Consider the following 12935-nt stretch of genomic DNA (forward strand, 5'->3'; position numbering starts at 1 on the left):
AAGATTTATGTGAGCTTTGATATCTGCTGTGTGGGTTTAGATTGACAGCTTTGATTGACAGTTGGCTAACATACTGCTCTCCCTGGCAATTCTGTGGGACTATTGTGGTAATATTTCAGTAAATGTAATGTTACTTATAATACCTGCCCTATTAGAACCACATCCCTCTTTATATACAGTCAATAGAGTTTCCCAAACTTCTTTAACTCTACACTCAAGCTATTAACAAGCAAACTTATTTTTGGCATTGACAGGGGTCAATAAGAGTATAAATTCAGCTAGTTCTACAGAATAAAGTCGACTGGAGATGGAGTAGTTAGACACACTGCAGACTAGTCATAAGTCTGCATTCATTATCCCTTATCCAAACATTGTGTAAAGGCTAAAAAGGCAAACAGGCCAATTATTTTCATGCTATTGTCTCTTCTGCCAGGTAGACATGCCGGTCCACACACATACACATACAGGATTCATTTGAGACACATTTAAGATGCATCTACATTACACCACATGTGACTGTGTGATCTCAACTGGAAACTCTGCGAGTCTGTGTATCCTGGTCGCCACCGAGACAAATCACAACACATACCTGTTGATGCACTAATCATAGGATTCACTCGTCTGTTACATTTCCATTAACGTCGCTCTCATCTGAAAGTGCAGCAGCTGATTAATGACTGTTTGTGTGTGTGTGTGTGTGTGTGTGTGTGTGTGTGTGTGTGTGTGTGTGTGTGTGTGTCTGTCGTTCAGTCAAAGCTCCCGTCATCATTTACTGCCCCTCCTACGCAGAACAATAGGCAGCATGGAAACCTCAGTGAGTCATACCTTGTCGGTAGGAGACCATCTCTCTCTCTCTCTCTTTCTCTCTGTCTCTCAGTTTCCCGATCATAGTCAGCCCTGTTGCCAATTAACAAGCTATGAACTGTCCGCTTAAACAAACCCATAACACACAGAAATATATGAGCGTGCACAAGGCATTAACAGCTGAAATAGCAGTGCTGATAGAAAAGCAGAGCCATTACATATTGTGAATAGAGTGTTGTGCTGGAGTAGACAGTACGTATCGTCTCATTAACATCCTGTCATATAGGATGTATACAGCTGGCTACATATGTGTTCGTGTTAATCCAAGGGTTGGTCATAAACTCAATAGTCCCCCTGAGGAGAAACAAATACAGGGTGTGAACAAAATAAGACAGCATAGATTATTATACAAGGTTTGCAAATTTAGCTCAAGTGTCCATTCCTGATATTGGGAACATAAGCTATCAGTAAGAACAACAAACAAAAAACATCCCAACAAAACGTCTGACATACTTGTTTCCAAATCTCTCAACCACATCTCATGGCCTTCTTCAACAGATGACAGTGCTCGATTTGACAATCTCCATGACAACTGAGAAACTAAATTCCCCTTCCAAAAAGTCAGATCTTCTGTTTACAGTTTCTGTCAGTCAGGATTATTTTATTAAAAGTGATTGAATTTACAATACTTTTAACCTAAATGCATTGAAGTAACAAGACATGCTAGCAGCTCTGTGAGGCTGTATTCAGGCGCAGCAGTGCTGTGTGCTAAATGCTAACCGTAGCATGTTAACATGCTCACAATGACAATGCTAACATGCCAATGTTTAGCAGGTATAAAGTGAGTCACTGTGACGTTGCAATAACAAGAACTGTCACTTCTGGGTTGACAACTGGCGGTTGATTTAAATTGCAAAACTATGATATCGACAAACTTGCTTATTTCTGTAACTGAACATATATTGTTAAACACAGTGGTCCGACCTATCTGACGTAACGATATTCTAGCTAACGCAACACTAACAATCTCAATTAAGTTGTTCCTTTAATAACTTACTGACACAAACAGTTGGCTTGTCCTGGATCTCCTCCCCTTTCAGACGCTGGGTCCTGAGCTGTCTTTCAGCATGTTTGCTCTTTGCAGATGGAAACATGAAAAAAAATGTAAAAACAAGAAAAGTCTTGGGAGTGCAGCTCCCAACCTGAAAAACCCCAAAACCTTCTCCACTTTTGTTGTTACCAGGATCCCGATACACAACAAGAACCAATTTCTCTTCACTTGTTCTTTGCCCCTGTTTACTCCATGCAATTAAATTAAATGTGATGTAGGGGTTTTCGACTCAGAAATTATTGTAAACAAACACAATGATTGATTATATATCCAGCAGTAAAGTTTTCCATGGTGACCATGTTAGTTTTTGTTACTGTAGCATGCTAACATTGCTAATTAGCACTAAACACAGTACAGCTAGATGGTAAGTACAGCTGAGGTTGATGGGAATGTCTTTAGTCTTGGACGTATTTGGTCATTAACCAATAATATTGGCAGATATTACCAAAGATAAAATAATGAATCTTCTGGGAACCATGAATATCTGTCCCAAAGTTTGTGGCAATCCTTTCAAGATAAGCTTGGACCAAATTGGTGGACAGATTGACCACCATCATTAAGCCCAGTTGTTGCAGAATGCCCATACTTTTACTGATTCCATTCATGTCCCCAGAGGATGAGCCCTTTTCTATTTTGGACACTGCATGGCCTTGGACATAATGTCAAGATCTCCCATAATCCAATTGGCACATTCCCATGAAATAAGCACATTCATGTTACCAAGTGAGCCCATGACCTTTCCTTTACTTCCACACTCAGGACAAACTCTACATTCTGTGTCCCACTACTAGAAAGGCTTTAGATGTTGAATCTTTCTCCAAAACAGAGTACATTTTTGGATGCCTATAAGGGATCATGGTAGATAATCTAAATTGTTAATATCCTTAGACATTTAAACCCAAACAAATCCTGCAAGGCTGTATATGTGCAGCCAGCACTGTCCTTTGCATTAGTATTAGAGGTGATGACAGTAGCTTTGGTACACACTTCACAATACCTTTAACTGCTCTGGTCTAATCCACTCTGTGTATTCGTTCCCCCTCAGTTGTCATTAAAGCTGACTTTTTAAGATTTTACAAGGCCTCTGTTCATGCATGAAGCTCTGTCAACAGGTTTATGCTTCATCGGCTTTGATGGAGCTTGAGATGTGTCAAATTTTCATTTTCCCTCACGAGTAAGCAGACAGTCAGAAAGTGGGAAGCAAGGCAACAGGCTTTAATTTAATGCTTAAGGGGGTCAGTGAGTTTACAAAGCAGCGCGGCAAATGTAAAAGCCTTTTGAAATTTAGTTTGCATTACATTTTTGTGTGAATGTATGGTTGTGTGTGTGTTTGTGTGCATGAATGAATTTGTACCTTTTATGTTTGTATAAATGCACAAATATAGTATAAAATATGTATGTGATCAAAAATGAGTTGTACTATAGTCACTGAATAGTTTATATACATTATGTCATCAGTGTTTTATGTCACTGCATGGTTGTGAATGGGTCTTCATTTTCTTTCATTTCCATATTTATGTAAAGCACAATGAGTTTTCTCATGTGTGTGAAATGTGGTGTATAAATAGATTGCTTTACTTTTTCTACATGAGCACTGCCTATATAAGTGCCGTATGTACAGTTGGTAAGTGAGGTTATGATGGTTTTATTTAATCTGTGTGTGTGTGTGTGTGTAGGACCTGGGCATGGAGTCAACATCTCTGGATGACGTACTGTACCGCTACGCCAGCTTCAGAAACCTGGTTGACCCCATCACGCATGACCTGATTATCAGCCTGGCCCGATATGTCCACTGCCCCAAGACGGTATGATACACTAACCCACACATACATACACAGTAAAAATCACCTAATGTGAAGAATACTTCCTAAATATTGCCGATTACAGGAAACACACTTATGCACGCACACACACACACACACACACACACGCACAGGCTGATATGATTCATTGCGATGCTGCTATCAAATCATCTCTTGACTCATTTTGTCTGACACTATTAGGTTACGGAAGTGCTCTAAGTGGTTGTGTGGCTGTGTGTGTCCTTGAGGGTACTGCAGCGCCTTGTGTCTGTTCATTCATGTAGTCCAGTGTGTCATTGAGAGAGAGAGAGAGCGTGACAGCAGCCATACGGGATGAAAAATGCAGGGAGGAAAGGAGGAGTGATGGAGATGAAGATAGGAATGAAGATGTGTAATTGCAGAGATGTATTCTGCTGAAATGCTATTGCCCCAGTGCAAGCTTAGTCTTAGCTAATATTAAACCCATTTCAATGTATTTACTGTAAAAGGTCATGTAGATCTGACAAACAGTTATTATATAATTTCTCAACCTTCTGATTACACTTCAGTTCCAAAATAAAAGTGATAGTATGTTATTGACATGAAAAGCTTACTGACTGTTCGCTAAGCTCAGACCTGCTTAAATATTGTTGCTACGTCAGTCGAGTTTTGTGTTGCATGGCACTGGCACATACACAGTTTAAAAAGAATGAATATTTTAATTTTTGACAATGGGCTTATTCCTTGCTGCAATGACAAACTTGGTGAAGAAATGAACTGTCTCAGGCACATTTTATTAGCTGTAGCTTTGGCAGGGTAGACCTAGTTAGCACTAGCATTATAGTATGCAGTAAAGGATAAATATAGATCTGACTGTTATTTCTGCTAGCTTACTGTAGAGAAACATCCTTAAACAAGTACCTTAGGTTAGATTTATGCCTTACTGTTTGGAAATTCACTTTTTTCAAAAGAGGCTTTTATGAGGATAAACTGATGATGTTGGAAAACGTAATGCTATCTCAGGCAACATGCTTGGCTAGGCTTGCTTGAGGTTAAATTTACCCAAATGCAATAAACACAGTGGCTGTCCTGAATGGGTCTTTTTCTAACATAACCTGATTAGGGTTTTAAAAATGACAATACCAGTACCAATCCATGTACCCTTAAAGTGATACTGTGATGACCACCTTTGTTATTGCTCTGCCTGGTTGGTCTGCTTGTCCTGTTTACTCCTCCTTCCAGAAAGTAATCAAGCAGAGCCAAGGTCATCAGGCTGAAGCAGTTCACCTGGGCTGTGGGCTGGGCCACCTTTTATACAAGCTGGCCTGCTCATTCCCTCTCTCTCTCTCTACCAGCAGCAGATCCCTTATTCTTTGTTTGCTTCATTTGGTTGTTATTTTCTCGCACACAACATATTCCCACATCCATGCACTTCCCTACACCACTGATTCTACAGATTTAACATGTAGTCGCGCTAACTAAAATTCACCACGACTTCACCACCACAGACGGGTTGTAGCTGCTGTGGCATTGGGCCAATCACATGTTGCATTAAATTGACGTTTGATGGGAGCTGTTTTGATACTACTTGGTATCCATTATTATTTCAGTCGATACCTTAAAGGTCGATACCTTAAAGGTATTGAGTACCAATACCTAGGCGTACCTGTAACCCCACAACATAATTTAACATTGGTTGACAATGTGCTCCTTGGCCTTGGAAATAACACCATATTAGTCTACTGTCGGTATTAGCGGGACATTCTGACGTTTAGACAACAGGTTATGATAGAGCAGATTAACACACTGTCTTTATAAAGTGTATGTAAGTGTCTTTTGTATTAGTTTTGTTCAAGGTCAAGAAATGTGAGAGACATAGCGAGCAACATTCAAGGGTAATCTGAGTCCATCTGAATAATGTGTGTCTGCTAGATTTTCACCTTGACCTTATGAAGACCTCAATAAACGCCATGTCAGTTCAGTAATTGTGTATATTTCCTGTGAAAACAGGATGCTGGAGATGTAGGGCTCATCAGTGTAATTATTACATATCTGCATATGGTACAACTCCCATTATATGAAAGAGGAAACTATGTACAAGGATAAATGAAGGATATAAGTCCCAGTTTGCGTTGTGGAGGCTATGAAATACTTATCGATGTAAAAGCCACATTCTGAGATTCTCTTCACACATGCTGAAGCTGCAGAGGAAAGTGGAAGGGTTTGTGTACAGTTCATGATAAGTGGACACAGAGAGGCTGAGAAGTGCTGGGGAACGAATGAAAGACACACCAGAGGGGGTGTTGTTATGTGAGGAGAGAAAATCAACAAGAGAGAGAAAGTACAGAAGGAGGAAGGAAGAGGTGTTATTTCCCTCATTATGCTTTATCCGTCCTTTCCTTCAGACAATGAAGGTATGAATAAACTCAATTCCATGTAACAATCACTGTTATGTGACAACTAATCTATTACAAATTTTTATATCCACGTGATGAATAAAAAGACGTTTTTTCATATGAATTTCGGAAAATGTCCAGAGAATCAGGTCCGGAGATTGTCTGTGCCAGATGTGTTCTCACCTACAGGAAATACTCTGGTTTAGGTGAAGGGTGGTGCCTGGGTAGAACAAGCAGGAGACAAGACGTGATGCAAAACGTGTGTGTGGTCACATATTCGGTTCATAAACAACGAGTCTCAGGCGGTTCCTTGAATTTGTTAGATAGTTTTGGCGTTGGGCCTCACCAACAGAAGGTCTTGAATCTTGTTGTGTCTCCAGGTATACATTTCCGTCGGTGTCTGCATGTAAATGATCATTCTTTTTCACCGTTGGATGTTTGTATTCTTCTGGCAGTTGCATGACAGAAACTTCATCAACACACCCACTCGCTCCTCTGGGTAATGTCTGGATAAATTCAGGGTTGCCGTGCAGTGAAAGGAGCTTATATCTGATATTCAGTCTTCTTTTAACTCTTTTTGGTGCTGTGCAGGTAGTATACAGTGGGTGTATTTTAGGGCAGTAGTACCAAAGAAAATGTTGGTTGACTTAAATCATACCTACTCTTCAACCAGTCTGTAGGTCGATAGGGAAAAAAACAAGCAAAGTTAGCCCTCAGAGCCAATGAGTAATTACACTAATGACATAGTGTAAGGCACATTATGTCATCAGCAGACATACAATACGATTGATAGATCTAGCTTTTTCTTCTTCTTTTTTCAGTTTTATGACAAGTGGCAACCAGAATTAAAGTGCATTACCATCACTTACTAGTTATCTGCTCCCACAAACAAACAGCCCTATCTTTTCACTAAACTTTTGGGGGTTGGAACCCCTGGACAGGGCACTGATAGGAAGGAATTCTGGAGACTGGGAGGAAAAGTTGAAAATACACACATGATGGCCGATTGATGTTTTAGTGGTGCAGTTTATTGGACGGTGTCGGGAGAAAGATGTTACTTTTCATATAATATCAGGACAGAACCTTATATAGCGTGAAGACCACACTCACATCATAAACCATTTTATAGGACTTACATACAGTACATTAAGTCTACATGAAGACTTTCTATTACACCGTATTCTAATCATATGGTGAGAACCTCAAAATCCATCTCATTCACAGACATTAAGTAACAGAAAATACAAAATGATCTAACTATCCTTACAGGCACCCAGGGTGGGTCCATGTGTAACACCAACAATTGTCCAACCAATGAGAATTCCATGGGACGAAAGCATATTTATCAACCTATTGACTAGTTTTTTCTTTTAGTTTTTTTGCTGAAAATAGCTGCCTGCTGCTTCTGAAAACAGCACTGATGAGAGCAGTGAGAATTTTTGGTTGTTAAACAAAAACAATGAGCTGAAAGACACTAGAACGCACCGTAGAAAAGAGGGGAACAGCAGGGTCATGTGCTGTGGGTTTGTCACTTCAAGCGACCCCTTTCAGATTAAACACAGTCATTTGGTCAATGTAAAAAATATTGAACATTGCAGCTATAATTTGCGTTCATCTTTAGACCTTGCATTCCTCAATTCTTTTTATGGCTTCAGCCCCAAAAGACTGCAGGACCATGCAGAAACTTGTGAGGATGTCCCAGACTCACTGATTCTCTCCACAGAGGAAATGTCCATCAAGCAGTGCCATAAAAACACAAAGAGTATTCTGAGGGACTTTTCGCACCCAACACACATGACATACTATGCCTTCAGGCAGCTGATAACACTGCATTTGTGCCTCAGCAACATATTTTAAGGATGTTGTTTTCTTTTTACAGGCACTGTGTTGTTTTATACAGCTGTAATTGTGGTTATTTTTAGGCCCAAATCTGCAGTGATTTTATTCAGATTAAAGTGTTATACATGCACCATACATAAACTCTGGTTAATGCTACTACTATGAATTATAAAACACTCTCCTACACACTTGTGACTAATTAGATTACAGTCAATCCAGGATAAGTCCTCCCATACATCGCCCAGGTGGTATTGATTGATTCTACAGCAAATATGAAATCAATCAAAACTGCATCATATCCATCCTATCACATAAGGACAAAACAGATTAAAAAGGACAATACAGAGTAATTAAAAATCAATATATTAGTATTAAATCTAGTGCGCTGTAGACAGGATCTCACTCAAACACACACACACACAATAAAGACCAAGAAGGTATTTCTTTAAAGAGAGCTGAGAGAAGCTGGAGTTACATGAAAAGTCTGACTTCAGTTAACTCACATGAACAGCTGATTTTTTTTTTATACCTTTCCTCAAATGCCACCTTGTTTACAACAGGACAACACTGGAAAAGGTGTTGTTTACCTTGACGATGTGTAAGAGGTTAGCTGAGCCCGCTGTTGCCTGCAGCTCTTTATCTAACCAGCTTACTGTGGCTGTTTCTTCTTTTATCATTCCTCCCTGTCATTGTGCAGACCTGTTTTTTAATAAACAGGAAATTAAGCAAAAAAAGAAGTTAGTTAAGTTAAATTTTTGAATTCCTATCTCACTATTTTGACTCAGATTTTCACTTGTTTTTAGAACTTTGTCTTTATTTAGATAGTAACCGTAGAGATGCAGACAATACATGCAGGAAAGGAGAGAGAATAAGATATGACATGCAACAATTGTACCATATCTATTGTTTTCTAATTTTCTTTTAATTTATTTTTCCTGGGGGAAATATACTTCCATACAATAGCAGCTAACCTTAATAACAATAAAAGCCTTCCTGTGACTGAAAAGTAATATGAACTAGCAGCATCCTAACAGTTAACACAGCCTTGGTGCAGCTGTAGGAGAGCAGTCAGAAAATAGCGTTTCTATTATTATATCTAACATTTTCTATTAAATTAAAGTGAGAACAGGAAGTTAGAATTTAACTCTTAAATTCTTGAAACCCTTACATTACACAGGAAGTACTAGAAATACCTTTTTAGCCTTTTCTTGTCTTACATTATAGTGAAAGTCTCTTTAAGACATCATATTTGATGATGATAATGGAAAAAAGTTGTTAGTTGCAGCCCCAATTTATACGCATTACAAGTGAGGTGTCACTGGAGTAGTGTACTTCTGCACTAAACAGACACACACACACACACACACACACACACACACACAAATACAGACATGCTCATATACAGAAATCTAACTTTCGCTCTCATACTCCACTTTTATTCTCACACTCTTTTACATTCACACAGAGACATAGCAGCACAACTGCCTGCATACCAAGTGTGAAAGGTGTATTCATTGCTGTGTGACTCCGGCTAAGCAGGATGGCTTGTGTATCTATGCTTACAGCAGCTGAAAGCTTTGATGCTTTGTCACTGCAGCTGCGGTGAACCTCTCTTTGTGTCTTCTCTGTCATTTCTCTTCTTCTCTCCACAGCACTCAATTCTTTGCTCTTACCTTTTCATCCACTTTTTCTCTCTCCCCCACGTACCTTTGTTCCTCTCTTTCTCACTTATCTTATGCGTCATTCCACTTGCCCGCGTCGCCACGTTTCTTTTGGTATGAATCCAACAATCGGCTTCACGTGACTCAAAACACAGTATTTGTGTCTGTGTGTGTGTTTCTGTGTTTGACCTGGCTGATACTGGCTGGGTATTTCATATCAAATACAAGCCAATCAGAATGATATGATGTTTGATTTGAAATATAAGCATCATCTATTATATTATTTACTCGATCCATTTCTTTATTTTGTCAAACATAAAAAAATTAGCTGCCTTAATTCAAACATACAGAAAGAAAATGCATAAGAATCTGAAGGTGTTTTTTTTTTTTTTTTTTTTTTTTTTTTTACATTTTTCATGATTACAAATTTAAAGTTTAACAGCTGGACACAAGATGGCTCCTACTGCACTGTAAAGTCTATTCTCAGTGTTTTTGGACTGGAGCCTTCACATTTCTACATCACACTTGTGTAAATTGCATACTGGACCAGGATTGGCTCAAGATTAGTTGTGATGTCACAAATCATGCTTGTAGGTACATGCCTTTAACTCACAGTGCACAGATGAACTTTCCACTCTCAGCAGCAGAATGTGAAAACAGCCTTCAGGTGTCAAACTCAACTCAATCAGTTAGTGGACCAACAGAAAATGATTATTATTAATTGACTAGTTATTTTGAAGGGAAACCAATATGAGGATTTGCTTTTTTTCTCAGTTTTATACCGTGGTAAATTGAAACTATTTGGGTTTTGGGCGATTAGTTGTAGAAAACAGAGCATTTGAAGACACACACCTCAGCTTGGTTAGCCAATAAACTGATAAACTGAAAATTAAAATGCCAGCAAATTAAAATGACCATTATAATTTCAGAACAAGTGTTGGAAACCACATAAACAAGCATGCTCAGTGATGTGTCGCCATCACAGACCTCTCCAGTGATGAAAAATGCAGTCGTGGATATGACACTCTTTAATGGCTGTTGGCTAAATTATTGCATAAAATTTAATTTTTCAGCAAGCCAGTGCTACATTAGTCATGTATAACACTGAAGGATGCATGTGCCAGTAATAAATATCCACCCACTCATTCATATGTCCTCCCACAACGTACAGTTATTTCCAAGCTGTTCACATGACAATTATCTCTCAACTCATTATCTCATCTTATAATCAGCCGTGCCTCCATTTTCAACATATCACTTTCCATTTAATCATAACAAATGGGTTCTGGAGATTATATTGAAAAAAACTTACCTGTAGTTTGGCATATATTCCTGAACATTGGACAGAGCTCCTTCACAAATTATGAGAAAATGTAAAGCAGATGTTAAAATGTATTGAACAAGTGTATTTCTGAGGGTAAAGTAAGCCTGCTTGTAAAATGTACTGTATGATTCATAGCACTTAATCAGATATTAAGGTACACTTCTCTCAAGGATCCTCAACTTCTCTTAAGAAATAAGTCAATCTTTAAAGTGAATAAGTGTGCTCACTATATACAGTACCAGTCAAAAGCTTGGACACACTTTCCCATTCACATTAATGAGAAAGTGTGTCCAAACTTTTGACTGGTACTGTATATCATACAGTTTATGGAGAAAATACAAGCAGCCTGAACTGATCAATCTCAGTTTTTGCATTTCCCCGTTTGGTATCTCTGTAGCCGCCATAGCCCAGACATGTTGAGTAGACTAGACACATGTAACAACCAAAGCTAACCTCTTAACACAGAAGATGATTTTATTAGTAATAGAGGTCAGTTTTATGCCTGGTAAGTGTCTCTTTTTCCCCTTTCTGTCTTATTCTTTGTCATACTCTGAGCTCGTAGTGGCATTCCAGTTGAATAGCTGAAAAAGACCCAGTGAGATTTCTATTCCAGCAGAGAGATGCTATTTACTGGGGAAGATTTGAAGGCTTTGGCTAAATAGGTGATGAAATGCAATATAAATTGAACTTGATTCAAACTGAACCGTAGGCAACGGTTAGTATGAAAAGAGATCTTAGCAGTTGAGTGTGTGTTTTTAATGAGGAATACTCACAAGAAAGTTATTGATGACTCATAAGTCACCGCTGCTTCGCTGTCAAACACCACGGGGGTCACACACACACACACACACACACACACACACACACACACACACACACACACACACACACACACACACACACACACACACACACATACACAAACACATACACACACACACACACACACACACACACACACACACACAGCATTAACACACACACATACACTGCTTCAGCCTCTCCATCACTGTGTCTGTCTGTGATGGGGGTCTTTTATCTTTCACACTCAACTATCAGAGGCTGTGCTGTCATTCTCAAAGTGCTAAATGAAGTGAAATATTGGCCAAAGGATAATACATGGCACCTACAGCATGAAAGACAGGAGAGTGGAAAGAAGGATTCAAACCATGTGTGTTTTAAAAAAAAAAATATTGGTACAAAAAGTTGGTTTTTGTTTGAAGCTTGTAATTTGTCCATTTTCATGCACTATAAATGTAAACAAAAATACTAGGATTCAGTGTTTCCCCATATTTTACAGCTTTATTTCAGAATAGAAAGAGTATTTATGACATTAACTGGAAAATGATAAAAATGTCTTTGCATTTCTGACTGAATTAAGGAAAATTATTGCTGCTTCTGTTTTAAATCTTGTTTGACTTGTGAGTCACTACGATCAGGCTGGAAGATTCATGAGTGCTGACAGCTGTGTCAATTTTATTCAGTCTCAGGCAATCTGGTATAGTTGTAGAGATTTATACATAGTATTATGTATTAGACTTGATCCAATTTTAGTCATGCGTTTTTTAAATTTTTACGTCAAGCTGTGCTCATAAAATCTCTACAGTGACTTAATTTCACAAACAAAATAAAGGGAGAAAAATTCGGAGGAAATTCAACAGTAGCCATAATCTGAAGATGCATTTAATAATACCGTAATATCTAAGAGTTAATCACTCACATGAGGGCACAACACACTGAAACCCATCCTTCAAGGAATATGCAACCAAAAACCTATTAATTAGCAAACATTCACCGCAAGTGAAAGTGTTGTAGCTTTGTGCTAAGGCAGCAATAGTTACTTATATTGGTGACTCCGTTTCACGAAAAACTTTGTATGAAATTGTCCATAGAACCTTCTCAAACGTTTCTTGCAGCACAATTTACCTCTTCGCACTGTTCATATCCTCATTATGTTCCAAACACGTTAGTGTACCAAAGTATTATGCTAACTGCGCTTCTTTAGTTTGTTGCTAGCTG

The 12935-nt window shown here is 38.6% G+C and overlaps 1 protein-coding gene across 1 annotated transcript in view; it reads left to right on the top strand.

Moving 5' to 3' along the window:
- The window catches only part of lrrc75a (leucine rich repeat containing 75A), a 67146-nt gene that overhangs the window by 6453 nt on the left and 47758 nt on the right, over window positions 1–12935 (top strand). Inside the window, exon 2 of the mRNA XM_062419175.1 lies at window positions 3592–3720. Within this exon, the coding sequence (XP_062275159.1) occupies window positions 3592–3720 (129 nt within the window). The remainder of the gene's footprint in view (window positions 1–3591; window positions 3721–12935) is intronic.

The sequence above is a fragment of the Scomber scombrus genome, chromosome 5 (assembly GCF_963691925.1).
Source record: "Scomber scombrus chromosome 5, fScoSco1.1, whole genome shotgun sequence".
NCBI lineage: Eukaryota > Metazoa > Chordata > Actinopteri > Scombriformes > Scombridae > Scomber > Scomber scombrus.